General features: G+C 40.6%; 1 protein-coding gene across 1 annotated transcript in view; it reads right to left on the bottom strand.

The window, feature by feature from the left end:
• Positions 1-646: 646 nt before the first annotated feature.
• The window catches only part of LOC123957654 (neuronal acetylcholine receptor subunit alpha-3-like), an 18,978-nt gene continuing 4,807 nt past the window's right edge, over positions 647-14,817 (bottom strand). The window contains exons 2-7 of the mRNA XM_046030620.1: positions 5,810-5,949; positions 5,667-5,711; positions 5,474-5,583; positions 4,890-5,097; positions 3,650-4,657; positions 647-1,759 (exon numbers count right to left, since the gene is read on the bottom strand). Coding sequence (XP_045886576.1) covers positions 1,634-1,759; positions 3,650-4,657; positions 4,890-5,097; positions 5,474-5,583; positions 5,667-5,711; positions 5,810-5,949 — 1,637 coding nt within the window. The 3' untranslated portion in view covers positions 647-1,633. The remainder of the gene's footprint in view (positions 1,760-3,649; positions 4,658-4,889; positions 5,098-5,473; positions 5,584-5,666; positions 5,712-5,809; positions 5,950-14,817) is intronic.

The raw sequence follows: 14,817 nt of genomic DNA, 5'->3' as shown, positions 1-14,817 counted from the left end.
TTCAGTTTCTCACACACATTTTCTCAGAGGAGTCTCTTGCTGGTGCCGCTGTTAATGAAACCTTCACTTCATAACTCACAGAGGCCTTTCACAGAGATTTTCAAACAATCATCAAGGCTGTTATATAATTTTTTTTTTAAAACAGACACCAGAATCATCCATCTGTCACTGACAGATCTCTGGGTCTAACACTAACACTTACAGAAGTGAAAGAAGTCCACAGTAGAAGTCTTTCCAGCTATGCAAAATTATGCTTTTTGATTAAGATTTGCATTTAATCCTATAGAAGCTCAAGAACAATGGCTAAAAAAACGGTCAGAGTGAAGTAAAATTTCTTAGAAAAACATTGGCTGGTAATATTGTCTCAATAGTTATTCATTTGACCAGAACTGCTTGTTACTAAACAACAGGAAACGCAAATTTACAGTACAACTGCTATTCTATTGTGTACTGAACAGACAGCTCATGTAAAACCTTTATTGTTGCAACATTTTTGATTTTTTATTGTCATGGCACAATGGCTTAGCAGTTACTGAAATGTTAAAAATAAAACAATTATCTATAGCAGGAAACTGGAGCATCAGAGGAAACCTCTCACAGATACAGGGATAAGTGACACTCCACACAGAGTTTGAGCCCAGGAACATCTTTATTGTTACAAATGACTTGAGACCGTTTTGGCCTTTTTAAGACTTTTTTTTACAAGTTGAATCTACATAGTGCAATTCAAAGTTTTTCTATGCAATGTAAGTTTGCAGTGGAGTTGTGAATTCATGTGCGATGCATAATTATAGTTAGTGTGACCACATGTGGAAAGCACATCATGTGTGTGCAGCCATAGCCTGCACTCATTCTAAGAAGCCATGCGTAACTCATTGTATTTTACAAACATATGTACAGGGAAACACAGAAGATTGACAAAAGAAAAGTATTTGTCTTTCACCAGAAATTATAGATGGACAAGTGTATTGTATTTATTGCACTGGCTTACAATGAATACACCCCTGGAGTGCTACTGCAAAATGATTTGATTTGATTTGTATCTTAAAAGGTTCTTCCATAGTAATTATAATAAGAATTACTTAAATTATTACCTGACTTTGTTAAACATTGTATAAGACTGTACAGTAACACTGACTGAGAAGACATTTTCAGTAAAATAGACAGTTTGAAAATGCAGAAAAGAATAGACACAATTGGAGACAAGACAATCTTGAAGAGATAAGCTGTAGGCAGTGGCAGGTCAACACAAGGGACAAGACAGGAAAGGAAAGGAGAGCAGATGTGATAATCACGTCAGAAAATACACAGCAATGGGGAGGAGGAGACTGGATAACAGCACTGCGTGCACATTGACACTGCGAGGTAAGGGAGAAATGGGGAAATGAGGGTAAGTCACGTGAAGAAACAGACGACTGAGGGCTAAAAGTGACGGCTGATGTTGGAGTCCCAGAGAAGAACATGAGACAGATAGAGGAGAAACAAAAAGCCAGAAAGGGAGAAAGACGACATCCCGGTTTTTGATGTGAAAGAGCTGCAGGAAGGATAATTCCCAAAGAAATTCAAGTGGGATCCAGAGGCAGACAGAAGTAGACAAAAAGATAGAGAAAGAGACGGGACAAAGACAAGCGTCTCATTTTAAGAAGCTGATGAGTGGCTGGAGGAACAGTCCCACTGTTCCCAGCACACACACTGTCACAAAAACCCACAGGAAGATCCTGTCGATGACCATGGCGACGTACTTCCAGTCATCCTCCACCTGAGGAAAAGAATAGAATTTAGTTGCGTGTATAAGTAGAAAAAATAGAAATATCTATGGTACACAAATTCATATTTCAGAGCACCAGGCTCTCTCTCCTCTCTAAAATACTCCCAGCGACCTTTGCTTAATGGTAATTGTGAAATTTCCAACAGCGGCACAAACTTTCACTTTCACTCGACATCATTGTGTCAACACAACAGCTCTGTGGCTGCAAGGGGTGTGTGTGTGTGTGTTTGTGTGTTTATGCTTATTAGTTTGTGTATTTCTGTCTAGGAGAGGCAGAGCGAACCACCATGCATCTGGCTATTGTTGGAGTAGTTTGTACAGTATGTGTGCATATAGTATGAGTATTCAGTCAGGTGCAGACAATAGGATCATGGCTGCGCTGACCGAAATACCATTGCCTATAGAGGAGGCAGTTCAGGGGGCTGTTCTGTATGCCTCAAAGACAGATTCCAGATTTGCTAAGAAAAGATGGAGCTGAAGCAATAAACGTATCAGGGCCATCCAGAGTGTGCAGGAGGCGTACACAAAGCCCTCCATCTGCAACAAACAAGCAGCTTTACACTCCCTATATAGCTCCGTGAAAATGGTTTTTACACCATTTGCTAAGCTAGGTAAATGTACACACTGCAGATATAACACACACACACACAAACAGTTCACACCTTCCTTTTGTTTTGTTCTGTTTGCATTATCTTTAAGATAAGAAACATTATGGAATTTGGCTTTGACACAAAATGTCATGTTTAAATGTTATTATTCTCACAAATGAAAAGGATGTGAATAACCCTACATTTCCAGGAAGAGTAATGCGGTTTTCAGTGAACTTTGTTCTACGAACAAGTAATAAAATCTTCCAACAGTGCTGAGTGAACATGCAAACAATGCCACCTGGTACAAGACAAAGCAATTTTCTACACATACTGGCAATTTTCAGTGATTATATAAAAAAATATTTTGGTTTAAAGCAAGAGTAATTCTCTTGTTTCATTATGCAGACTTCAATGGGAGGAAGAAGGGGCCTCAACTTACTGCACACTTGGGGATTTGTCAAGTGTGAAACTAAGTCATGGGTTTACAGGGTAATTAGACCCTCTGCTTCGAGATACCAAAACTCAAGGGAGAAAACAAATGTAAATGCTCCGTACTTGTATAGCGCCTTTCTAGTCTTTTCAACCACTCAAAGCGCTTTTACACTACATCCACACACTGAGCGTGAGTGCTCAAAAAGAAACTAACATTCATACACTGGCGGAACAGCCGCCAGGGGCAATTCAGGGTTCAGTATCTTGCCCAAGGACACTTTGACATGCAGCCTGGGGTAGCCGGGATTAAACCACCAACCTTTCGATTAACAGTCAACCCGCTCTTCCTCCTGAACCACAGCCGCCTGCTAAACGCTATCCACTTCCACACACTTCCAAGTGCAAACATACACAAAAGCTTTCCCATCTTTATTGCAAATGGCAAAACAGTAGGGGAACTGCAACTAACTATTATTTCCATTACTGATTAATCTGCTAATTGTTGTCGCGATTAATTGTTGGTGCTATGAAATGTCAGAAAGTAGCAAAAAAAATTCTGTTTTTCCATAAGACCAAGATGAGGTCCTCAAATTGCTGTTTTTGCGGGCGGGTTCTTTGGAACAACAGTCTGAGTCAAAATATTTACTATCACATATGACAATAACAATCTGTACATATTTACAATTAAGGTGACAACAAGAAGAATGTTGTGGCATTTTTGCTTGAAAAGAATTGAGTGATTGATTGATTGATTGATTGATTGATCATCAATATAACTGCAGATAAATTTTCTGTCAACTGACTAATCAAGGAATCGTTTCAGCTTTACAACACAGACAACTCAAGTTTGATTTTGTACCTCTTTGGCTTTGTTGCGTGTCCTCATGTTCTCTGCGATGTACTTCACACTCTCTATGGCCTGCTTGATCTCTGGCGACACCACGGAGAAGGCAACAACAGCGCTGACCGGTGAAGGGGCATTCAGGGACCTTTGCAGTTTTGGCAGCTCTGACTCCTGGGGGCCCTGAGCCTGGGGAGCCTGGGGAGCTTGGGGAGGGGGGGGTGGCGCCATTGGAGGAGGGACAGGAGTCGGTACCTCCTTGCCTCTGTAGGGGCACCTCCTGTTTATATCCCGGTTCATGTCACGGTTCATGTCACCAAACTCCACACAGTTCATGGAGCCGCCAGCTGAGGTGGCCCCGCCTCCTCCTGCACCACTATCCATCGCTACACCCCCAGTTATACCCCCAACACTTACACTTCCTGAGCCACTTCCTCCTCCTATGCTGTTTTTTCTATTCTTGTTTCCTCCACCGCTTCCTCCTCCTCCTGTCCCCCCTGTAATACTGGCAGGGGAGGAGCAGCCCTGGTCGATCGGCCGCCTCATCAACATCACCCTGGGCAGCAACCCGAGGAACACGGACCTTACCCACTCCGGCATAGTGTGAGTCATCGGGGTGCGGTAGTGGACATTCAGCACGAAGACAGTGATGACGATGCTGAGCGTGACAAAAATCATGGTGAAGAGGAGGTACTCGCCGATCAGTGGGATGACGAGTGACGTGGAAGGAATGGTCTCAGTGATCACCAGCAGGAACACAGTGAGGGAGAGGAGCACAGAGATACACAAGGTGACCTTCTCGCCGCAGTCCGATGGGAGGTAGAAGACCAGCACTGTGAGGAAGGAGATGAGGAGGCAGGGGATGATGAGGTTGATGGTGTAGAAGAGAGGCAGGCGGCGGATGTAGAAGGAGTAGGTGATGTCTGGGTAGATCTCCTCGCAGCAGTTGTATTTGATGTCATGCTTGTATCCTGGTGCATCGATGATCTCCCACTCTCCACTCTCCCAGAAGTCTTTCAGGTTCACCTGATGAAACATTTTAATCAATTGTTCAAATGTTCAAAAGTCTCCACTGGTAAATTGTGACCTCACTGAATGTTTTAATTGGATTTAATAGAAGTTACTGCCTTTTTGTCTGAATAGAGGATATGAGCACGTGAAAATGTACTTTAGGCTCAGTACCAAAATGTTCCTTCTAATATGCACAACTGCTACACAAACACAATCTCTCCCCTGTGACCCACAGACTCCCTCTGACCTTTGAGCCAATCAGCACCAGGTCGATCTTTGCCTTGTCGTAGGTCCAGGAGCCAAACTTCATGGAGCAGTTCTGGTAGTCAAAGGGGAAGTAGGTGATGTCCATAGGACAGGAGGATTTGAAAATGGCTGGAGGAACCCAGGTGATGGTGCCATCATACTTCAGCAGAGCCTTGGTCTTGTCCTCCACAAGAAAGTCACCTACAGCGCTGTGAGAGAGCACATTCACAGAGATGTAAATGTAATTTCACTTAAAGGCCATTACAACATTTGAATCAAAAGGTCAGGAGATGGAGAGCATAAATAAATAACATAAGCATATAGCAGCTTAAAGGCTAACTCATTCAGACAAACAAAAACCACATCATGCTACTGTTTCTAAATGACATAATAAAGCCATCTGATGAGTATAGCATAAATTATCTTTTGGAAATATGCAAGCTTACACTATAGCAGATCGGTCACACATTGTCTAGCTTTTCACAGACAATGGAACTAAATGATTACTGAAGAAAGCTTGAAAATAGTCATGTCTCTTAGCACATAATGCAAGCTGAACATGGAGCTTTGTTCACTTAAACTTACTTGTTGTACAAAACAATGTCTGGCCTCCAAATTTTATTGGATGGAACTCGTATGAATTCAATCCCGTCATACTCAACAGGGGCCCATTTCAGTTTGTAGTCGTTCCAGACCTAAAAGACAGACAAGACTGAGTACAATTCACTGAGTACATATAATCACTAATTACATCACATACAGGATAAATGTCACTCACATGCCTCAGCCACAGATTGGTTTCCATAATCTGATTGACCTCATCCTGTGAGAATGAAAACTTTGATGAATCAAGGAGCCTTATGTTTTTATAAATATATGTTTTTTTTGTTTAAAGACAATTGGTTCACTATCAACTCTTACCACTTTGACCAGTTGAGATATGGAGACCTCAAACTCCACTGTGACTGGATCAGATACATTCTCCACTGGTCGGATGAACTGGTTGTACCTCCTGAACAACCTCCGAAATAATCTGTCCTCCCCCTTAGATGAATAACAGCCTAATGAAACAAAGAAGAAGAAATGGAAGAAGAGTTCGGTGTTATTGCAAACATTCCTACACACTTCCATCTTTAGCCACTGTGCCTTATATAATGCAGAATAAGCCATACACTTCACAGTTAAATTATTCATAATCTAAACAGTAATAAATAACCTTGTGTGCCATTCTAAATGTCCTGTCAACATTTTTGAAGATCAACAGGGACGTTGCTCTCTGGACCGCAGCAGATTTTTTATTTAATTGCCATACCATGGTTAGACACTGTGAAAAACTGGAAGCAAGGATGACGCTGCCAAACGGATTTTTATTTATTCAGAGCTCCTAATGCCTCTGTATAGCGACCCCAAACCAGGCTTTAGATTTATGTTTTTCTGTTTGTCTGTGGTTCTCAGTAAGAGCTGTAAGTTGAGAGTTGTCATTTTATATTTACTGTGTTACAAAGTAGGCGTGTCATCAAGCCCTTTAAGACAAAAAGCGCAAGTAAATTTGACTTAGCTTCATTATGACTGAAAGGTCAGCTGCTAAAAATTTTGTGACATTTGTGTCTGCTAAAGAAAATCTTCCAAAGATACGGAGATGCTTGTTACGTTTGTTGATTGGGTATCATTGTTAAAATCACAGTCACACTGAATCTACAAGGGTCAATGTATTTGTTTTATTATTTATAGGCCTGGGTAGCAATAGGGGTCATTTATGGCCTGCTTCACATAAGCTAGGACGATCACGGTTGTTGCATTGGTGTAAGGAACCTGGTGTATACACTGTTGTGTGTTTCTGTATTATATTGTATGTCTATGTCATATTCTCATTTGGGACAAATAATAAACTGATTGATTGATTGATTGGTTGGCTGTCTACAGAACAGCTTCAAGAAATTGTTACTCTTCTCACTTACAGATAAGCGACACAATCAATGTCTTTTTTAAAGGATTGGTTCACCAAAATCACAAAAAGCATATTTTCCCATTCACCCCTAGAGGTATTTATCCATGCAGATATTTTTTTTTTTTCCTGAAAGTTAGAGACATTTGCTTCTGAGACTTCTTCCACCTCTGTGACACAATGATGATGAACAGAATTTGTTCAATCCCATTCTTCCTGTGTACTCGAGATGTGGCAGCAGATATCCTGGGCAAATAAAGCCTAACCTACGGCATCTGCGTGCCTAGATTCCACTAGGGGTAAGTGGCAAAATGGAAAACATGTTTTAGTTTGACTTAGGTGAACTGTATAATCAATATCACTTTGCTCTGGATGGAGTGAAGGTTGTGAAAGATCAAAGTGTGTTTCGAGAGGAATTTCAGCTGCTTGTTTACAGAGGGAAGGAAAGCCTGCAAGCTTATAGGAAAATTCCACATAAAAGACGCTTTAAGCAAAACAGAATGGTGTGTCGTTGGCCAAAGGGTGTCTGCATAAGTGTGTGTGCAGACTTTGTAAGGCTGGACGTATTGTGGAAAACTGCCACCAGTAACACCGGTGCCTGGTATGGCACATATGCCCACGCCTGTCCATGCAGAAAATGCTGCCTCACTTGGGACAGCACACACTCACACCACCAGTACAACCTCAGAAACACTGTGCCAGTGGCTTCAAAGAGCTCCAAATCCTGTTTGTACATAAACATAGAATAATATGGAATAATGTCTCTTTAATATTCTCTGTATGTTAATCTCATCTTTCCTTTGTCATGTTGCTCTTTCTTTGTTTTTAATTTCACGAACGGCCTGTTTTCCCTGTTACCTTTTTCCTCTGGGTAACCAATCACATGACACCATTTGAAGTCATTCTCACTGTATGTCCTTGGATTCTGAATTGACGGATTATTTTTGTTCAGGCACAATCACTGTAGCAAGTAACAAAAAGTGAAAAAAAAACCTCTCCCATCACAGCTTTCAATACAAGAAGTGATGCACACATTATTCAGCACATTCCCAAACCTGCACTTCAAACTTGCACTTACCGAAGTGCGTGAACCACTTTAGAGATGGACGAGAATGTGCTTCACCAAAAGGGCAAATGGGGCACAACCCATATACACACAAATAGCCACATTCACTGAAAAGGTTTCCTTGACAACAACTAAATAAAACATTGTTCTTTAATGGGACACGTTCTTTCTGTGCAAGCAAATCAACTCTCTACAAACCAGCAGCATGTAAAATTGATTCACAACCTTTAAATCGACACAACCTGTCAATTTACTTGTCATCCCCTTCAAAGATATTGTATGTTAATGCCCTGTGTTAATACTGACCCTCATACCTTTGAGGAACAACAACTAAAATACTGTGTAGGTAATGTATGTACTTGTTACATAGGTTTGTACACACAAATTTGCCTTACAGAGTGTTTTCATAGAAAAAAAGCTGGCTTTTTTTAAGCATAAACTTGTAAAAAAAATAAAATAAAAAAAAAAGATAAATATAATAGAAAAAATATGATAGAAATATAAACTGCAATGATCTATTGCAGAATACTAAACTAGTTGACCTAACCTAGCATGACTAGAGTGTAAGATCAGTCAATTAGGTGGATGTTGCTTTTTGGGGGGAACTTGAAAAATAAGAGACCAGATACCAGCAGCAGAATTAACCATAGTGAATGTTTTTTTTGTCAGTGTGATCTCCTCCCTTACCCAAGGGTGTTAACTTCATTCTGATTTCTGATATGTACACTTCTTTAGTAGTAATATACATGTCATCCACTGCCATAAGACACTACACCCAACACATTCACAACATATTTTTTTCGAACCTATATGCTGAAACAAATATTTCATATTCACTGCCTATACTGTAAAGTCATAAAGTGTGTGTCCATTTATTGCCATTGGGAGTACACATAAATGAATATCATGCAGACGTCTCAGATTACAGTCTGCCTGGTTTCTCCATGTGGGAGACTTGTTCATTTGTTCATGTTCACAAAATCAGATTTGTCAGGGCTAGGGAAATAATAAAATAGTTGAATGTATTACTTGTTTATTTTAGGGGCTACTTGAATCTGAAGCGTGTCAAGAGACGTGTCTTAGACTCTAACAATGATAATTCAGAAACACAGAGAACACACTTCCTAAGCTTTAAAAACTTTACAGGTATATAATCACAAAATCTGATGCACATACAAGAATGACCAAACACAAACAAGACTCCTGACAAAATTTAGTCCCATATAAAGGTCAAAATTCATGGCTTGAATTTATGGTCAGGTTGAAGTCTTACTAAAATTCAAGTTCAGATAGAGCACATACAGCCGGGTGCAGACCAGTGGGGGCATAAGCTTTTCAATTCCACTGAGGAAAATAAAAAATCAGGTCGCCCAGCTTTTTCCCCTTCATGTTTATTCCGCCGAACATTTCCCGCTGCTTTTATTTAACTTTAGTCATGTTGTTAGTCTCATTTGAACAGGCAGAATTATCCTAACAAGTTAACTAACTAAAAATAAATAAAAACCTGTCGGATCTACATCCAGTACTCTATGGGTAAAAAGCTGCTTTATATTATAGTGGCTTTAAAACTCTTAAGAAGTTTTTTGAGGTCACTGGCAGAGGCGAGTTGAGTCTTAAAGCTTAATGAAAAGGCCTCTCTCCTGAGACGCTTGTTTAATTTCAGCTTTTGGTACCTGCCTTGAAAACTGCCCACTGCTCCCTGATTTGCTGCACTCCCAGAACCTCTAATTGGGTGAGGGAAACCAGGGCAATTATAATCAGTCAATTAATTGAACCTTTTGTTCACTGTGACAAAAAAATTAAGCAATTTTTTTTCTCTTTTGTACAGTCATTTGCCTGATTCCCCACTGCCACTGGAACTGAAGATCTTAAGTAGTCTAATTTAAAGGAAGTTAATTATAACCTTTGCCCTTTCACCTCAGTTGATACACACCACTCCCTTGTGCTGAACACAGGGATTTAATTTGTATGGCACAGAGAGCAATCATGAGTTTGTGCATGAAAGTAACAGGCAACGAGTGATAAAACTTTATAGCAAGGCTAACAAGTCAAGCAAAATTGCATTTTCATACAAGACAGCCATGCTAGCAGCTCTGTGAGGCTCTATAAGGCCCAGCGGTGCTTGTGAACTAAACGCTAAATAGGAATGCAAACATGCCTCAATGACATTGCTAACATGCTTGAAATTTAGCAGGTTAATCATGTTCACCATCTTAGTTTTGTGGGTTAGCATGCTAACATTTGCTAAGTGGCACTAAGTTGAGGCTAATGGGAATGTAATTTGTTTTGCATTCATGAACCAAAGTATTGGACAAGTGAACATTTGGATCTGATGATGGTGCAATTCATCTCAAGGTTTAGATGAATGTTTGCATCAAATGACATGACAAAACATACAAATGTTGGGGAGACATCTCGCTCCAAACCACAAAATCTCATGGTGGGGCTATAGAGAAAAAGTCATTAGGATACATCATCGGGGGACCATGAATGTCTGTACAAAGTTCCACATCAATCGATCTTGCAGGTGTATTTCAGTCTGGCCAAAGTGGTGAACCGACCAACCCTGCAATCCTGAGAGCTGCTAGCGTGGCTAAAAATGTACCATTAGGATTGTCAAAAATTGCTCCGTAAGTCATTACCAACCAAATGTGTCGTGTCTTGTATCACTTCACTTGTCTCAAGCTGTCTCAAGTTAGAAGAAAGTTATTAATCATTGTAGATAGAACTGTCTTTGCCTTTGATGATGAAAATCACATGAAATCAGCTTGACAGTAATGTTTCACTTAACCAGACATGTGCTCTTTCCTTCCCCTGTCTTTGTAACAAAGTGATGAGGCTTTCTTCTGACGGAGATGAAGCCAAGTCAAGCAGTCATGCATTTCACCCTTAAATAGCCACATTGATTTAGAATTAGCAAGCCAAACAGTGAGTCTGTCTCCATCTCTCGTGGCTACCGGAGCCTAAAGCCAGCAGATAGACCCCGTGGCCTGTGGGAAGCTCTTTGATCAGGCATGTGCTTAACAGGATGAGCCTGGGAGCGAGTGGTGGACACTGAAGGAACTAATTACCCTCCCATAATACACAACTGAAAGAGTGTGTGGGTGCACGGAAAGGGAAAAAAAGAGAAAGAAAAACACAGCGGAGCGAAGAGATAGGAAGAGAAAAGTGACAGCAAGAACAAGCAGAGAAAAGCTAGATAGCGTGTCTTTGCTCTCCAGGGTTTTTGATGGCCTGACTGTGACATGCTGAATGACACACAAGAGGATCCATGGTGATTACTGGATGTGCTGTGAACAGCCCATTAAGCATATGGTGCATGCTTTGACGTAACGTGTGTCTTCATGTGTGAGAGCTCGCTTATATACTGCATATACATGTAACAAGCTTGTTTCTGTGTGTACAGACATGTTCCTATTTATGTATAGTATGTCCACTTACCTTTCGATTTGACTCACTCTGATCAGCATATGACTGAAGCATGAAATTCAAGAAATCCTTGCCTCCATGGTTTCATCTTAGAAGATGTGGGAGTTTTATATGTTGCATATGTTAAGATATATAGATATAAATATCTAAATATGAAGATCTTCTATTGGAGCAACAGCAATTAAGTAGCTAAATTCAATGACATAATTTCTATAAACAAGCAGGTGGAGCCTTTAATGCCAGTATCAGGCTGTACATTGTCCCAATAATGGCCCTGCATAACAGATCAGTGGTAAAAATGTGCTTCAACAATTACTAGTTCTATCTTGTGTAATGTGTCATAGTGGAAAGCAACCGACACAGCATCTGGGACGCTTCCCAACATCCCTACAGAGTTGATGTTGACCAATAGGCATGGTTCGAACTACACTCAGCTGCTCCAGTTCAGCGCATCACACGCTGGTGGAGAACTTAATGTCACTTAATGTCAGTGGTTAGCTATCTAGCTTATTTAACACACTCTGGTGTTGCTCTGTTTAATCTTATTTACAGAGACCTACAAATTCCCAATTCCCCAACAGCGCAGATTATATTTCCCTCACAGTCACCATGAGCAGGATTGGGGATATTTCCTAAAAAAAGCTGAAACTTAAAACTTGAAATGAAATAGTGTCTTTGGTTCTGGTTCAACGTTGTATGGGTCTGTTTTGAGCGGTCATGATGGTCTGCTGTTGTGTGTCTGACTGGCAGTTTTGCTGTAGAATAGTGACCTCTGACCACAAAAGTTGTGGTATGGGGCACCCATGAACTGGTGTAATGAATTTGATTTATCATCATCTACAGACACACATTAGTTAAATAAGCAAGGATATTGTAAGTATTGTAAGATTTTAGTTTACTGAAGCCTGCTCCTGCTCTGTACTGGGTTTTCTTTTTGACCTGGGGAAAAAAGAAAACCCAGTACAGAGCAGGATAATCACTGTATAATTCACAACCTGTCAATAGGGGCGCATAGAACATTTCCTCCCACAGCTGTGAACACTGCAGAGTAAAAAGGAATCATGTTGGTGGTGCTGTCAGGTGAACAGTGAAATCGGCCTTTAACACCTCCTCTCCCATCACCTTTGCATCTAAAGCAGAAAGATGGCAAGCTACAGTATTGATTTATGTGGGTCCACATATCTCTCGGTATACTTCACGGAAATATGTTGTTTTGTTTCATTCTAGCACAACACTTCTCTCACATTCACTCTGACGTGGCTGTGTGTGTCACATAGAAATGTCCCAGAAAAATTAATGAGATAAAACAAGCACAACAAAAAATGCAGATACTGTTTATGTCATTCAAACTAATTCAGGGAATGCCTCAACAGCAGTGATGACTGAGGCGACCAGATAGACAGCCAGGCAGCCCACAGAGCAAACAGGTAGATGGGAGTAAAAGAGAAGTGAGAGCACTCCAGTTGAGTGCTGCTGAAAGAGATAAAACTCAATACTATTGGATTTGCCATTCTACTTAAGAGTTGAATTAAAGATTCAACAATGTGTTTTCATGAGACTGATTCTGACCACTGACAGCTGGGCCATTTGTATAAAACCAAAAAAAATGTAGCTACAGATTTATAGGGGTGCTTACTGCAGCAGGGCCACAACTTTAACAGCATACTGCTGCACACTCAGAAACACAGTTAGGGAACTGTGTTTGTCTGGAGTGGGAGGTTGTGTTGGTTTTCACAACGCTGCAGCTGCAGCAGCAGGTAACTGAGTACTAATTTCTGTATCTCCTGCAGTGAGGCTGCAGAAGGCTGTTGATCATGCGCGTCAGCAGCACTGACTGAATCAGTATTGAGTTAAGATTTTGAAATTAATTGTATCCTTTCCTCTTGTTCCAAGCCATTGGGTAAAAAATGTTTTTCCTACAATATAATTCTTACACTCAACACAATAGGAATTTGTCAAAGAAACCATTGTCATGGAAAAAACACAGGTGTTGCTAATAACGATTAACTATGGCTCTGTTATATTTAAGCCTCTCATGAAGCCATGACAGTGTGACAGCATGCGCAACACCAGGACACTGAAACTGAAGCAGCTAAATGAGATTCAGCCATCATTAATTTTATTATTAACAACTGTGTTATTACTATGGTGTTTTCCATGAAAAAGGCCTATTTGTGGATATACTTTCTATCTACTTACATGTAGGCTTGATTGTCAGTAGCAGACCACCTTTCTATGTTCTCCTAGATAACTGAGGTGTCATGAGATGAACTACGTGTATTTCTAAAATTTAACAAAATGACAATATTCTCCCGAGTGCGCAAGGGTCGCTGCTATAAAACTGTGTTTCCATTCCAGGTCACAGAACCATAAATAATTAGAAAAGTAACTTTCTGACCAATTAACCATTTTATCTTCAGTCTGGCCCAACAGCTTCAAGCCCTAAGTATTAGTAGGACTTGATATATAGTTATTCGTCCAGGCGGAGTAAGGAACTGAGGCAACAGGCGCCTCTCAATGTTGAGATCCTTCTCTTCAATACTGACAGGAGTCACTCAAGATGGCAATAAAGATGCCCAGCAGCTTGCTCCCTCTGGAGTTGTGCCACTAAGTGGGGAAGACTCTGGGGCAGACCCAGGACATGCTGGGGAGATTACATTTCCCCCACTGAACTGAAAATTCCTCAGGATCCATCAAGAGGAAGCATATTCTTAAAGAAAGGATGGTGGGCTGCACTGTTTTTCCATGACTTGGGTAGGTGAGTGGAAAACAGATGAATGACTGGATGGATCAATGGAGGGCTTACTTACGCGCCACACTGTTACTGATGGATTCTGAACTGGTAATTTTTTTCTGTTTCATTGCCAATGCCTAAAAATAACCATAATAAGCTAAGTAATGATGTAGTCACTACAAGGGGATAGTGTATTGCAAATGTGTGTTGTCAGTGAACATTTTACTGATAAGTTCAGCATAAATGTCCTTGCAAGTTGCCAGGTATGTTAATTAACAACATTTCCTTATTACGATAATAGAAAACATAATTTCTAGGAGATAGGGCTGCTGTTCCAGTACCAAGACACCAAATACACTAAGGTTCTGCCAAACATGACTTTAAGGAAGCTATGACATATTTTGAAGGCCTGAATGATACAATTACAACTTGGGGTCTCGAAGAGCTTAGGTCACATGAGCAAACACGTGGTGTAAAAAAACCATCAAATGACAAACTGAGGTCAATCAATAAAAAAGGTGGACAGTAAGGAGGAAGTATAGGGAATAAAAGTAGATGCAAAATTTTCAAATATCCGTCCTCCATCATCTCTAGCTTTCTACTTCTCATCCTCTCTCCCTCCATCCTGAAGCATGACTCAGTTCATCGCCAGCACGGAAGACCAGGATGTCCCAGAGGAATCAGGCAGCAGAGCTGTCTGGAAGACGATGTCTGCATGTGTGTGTGTGTGTGTGTGTGTGTGTGTGTGTGTGTGT

This window comes from Micropterus dolomieu, linkage group LG19 (genome assembly GCF_021292245.1).
Source record: "Micropterus dolomieu isolate WLL.071019.BEF.003 ecotype Adirondacks linkage group LG19, ASM2129224v1, whole genome shotgun sequence".
Taxonomy (NCBI): Eukaryota; Metazoa; Chordata; class Actinopteri; order Centrarchiformes; family Centrarchidae; genus Micropterus; species Micropterus dolomieu.
This window is presented reverse-complemented; position numbering and strand designations above follow the sequence as displayed.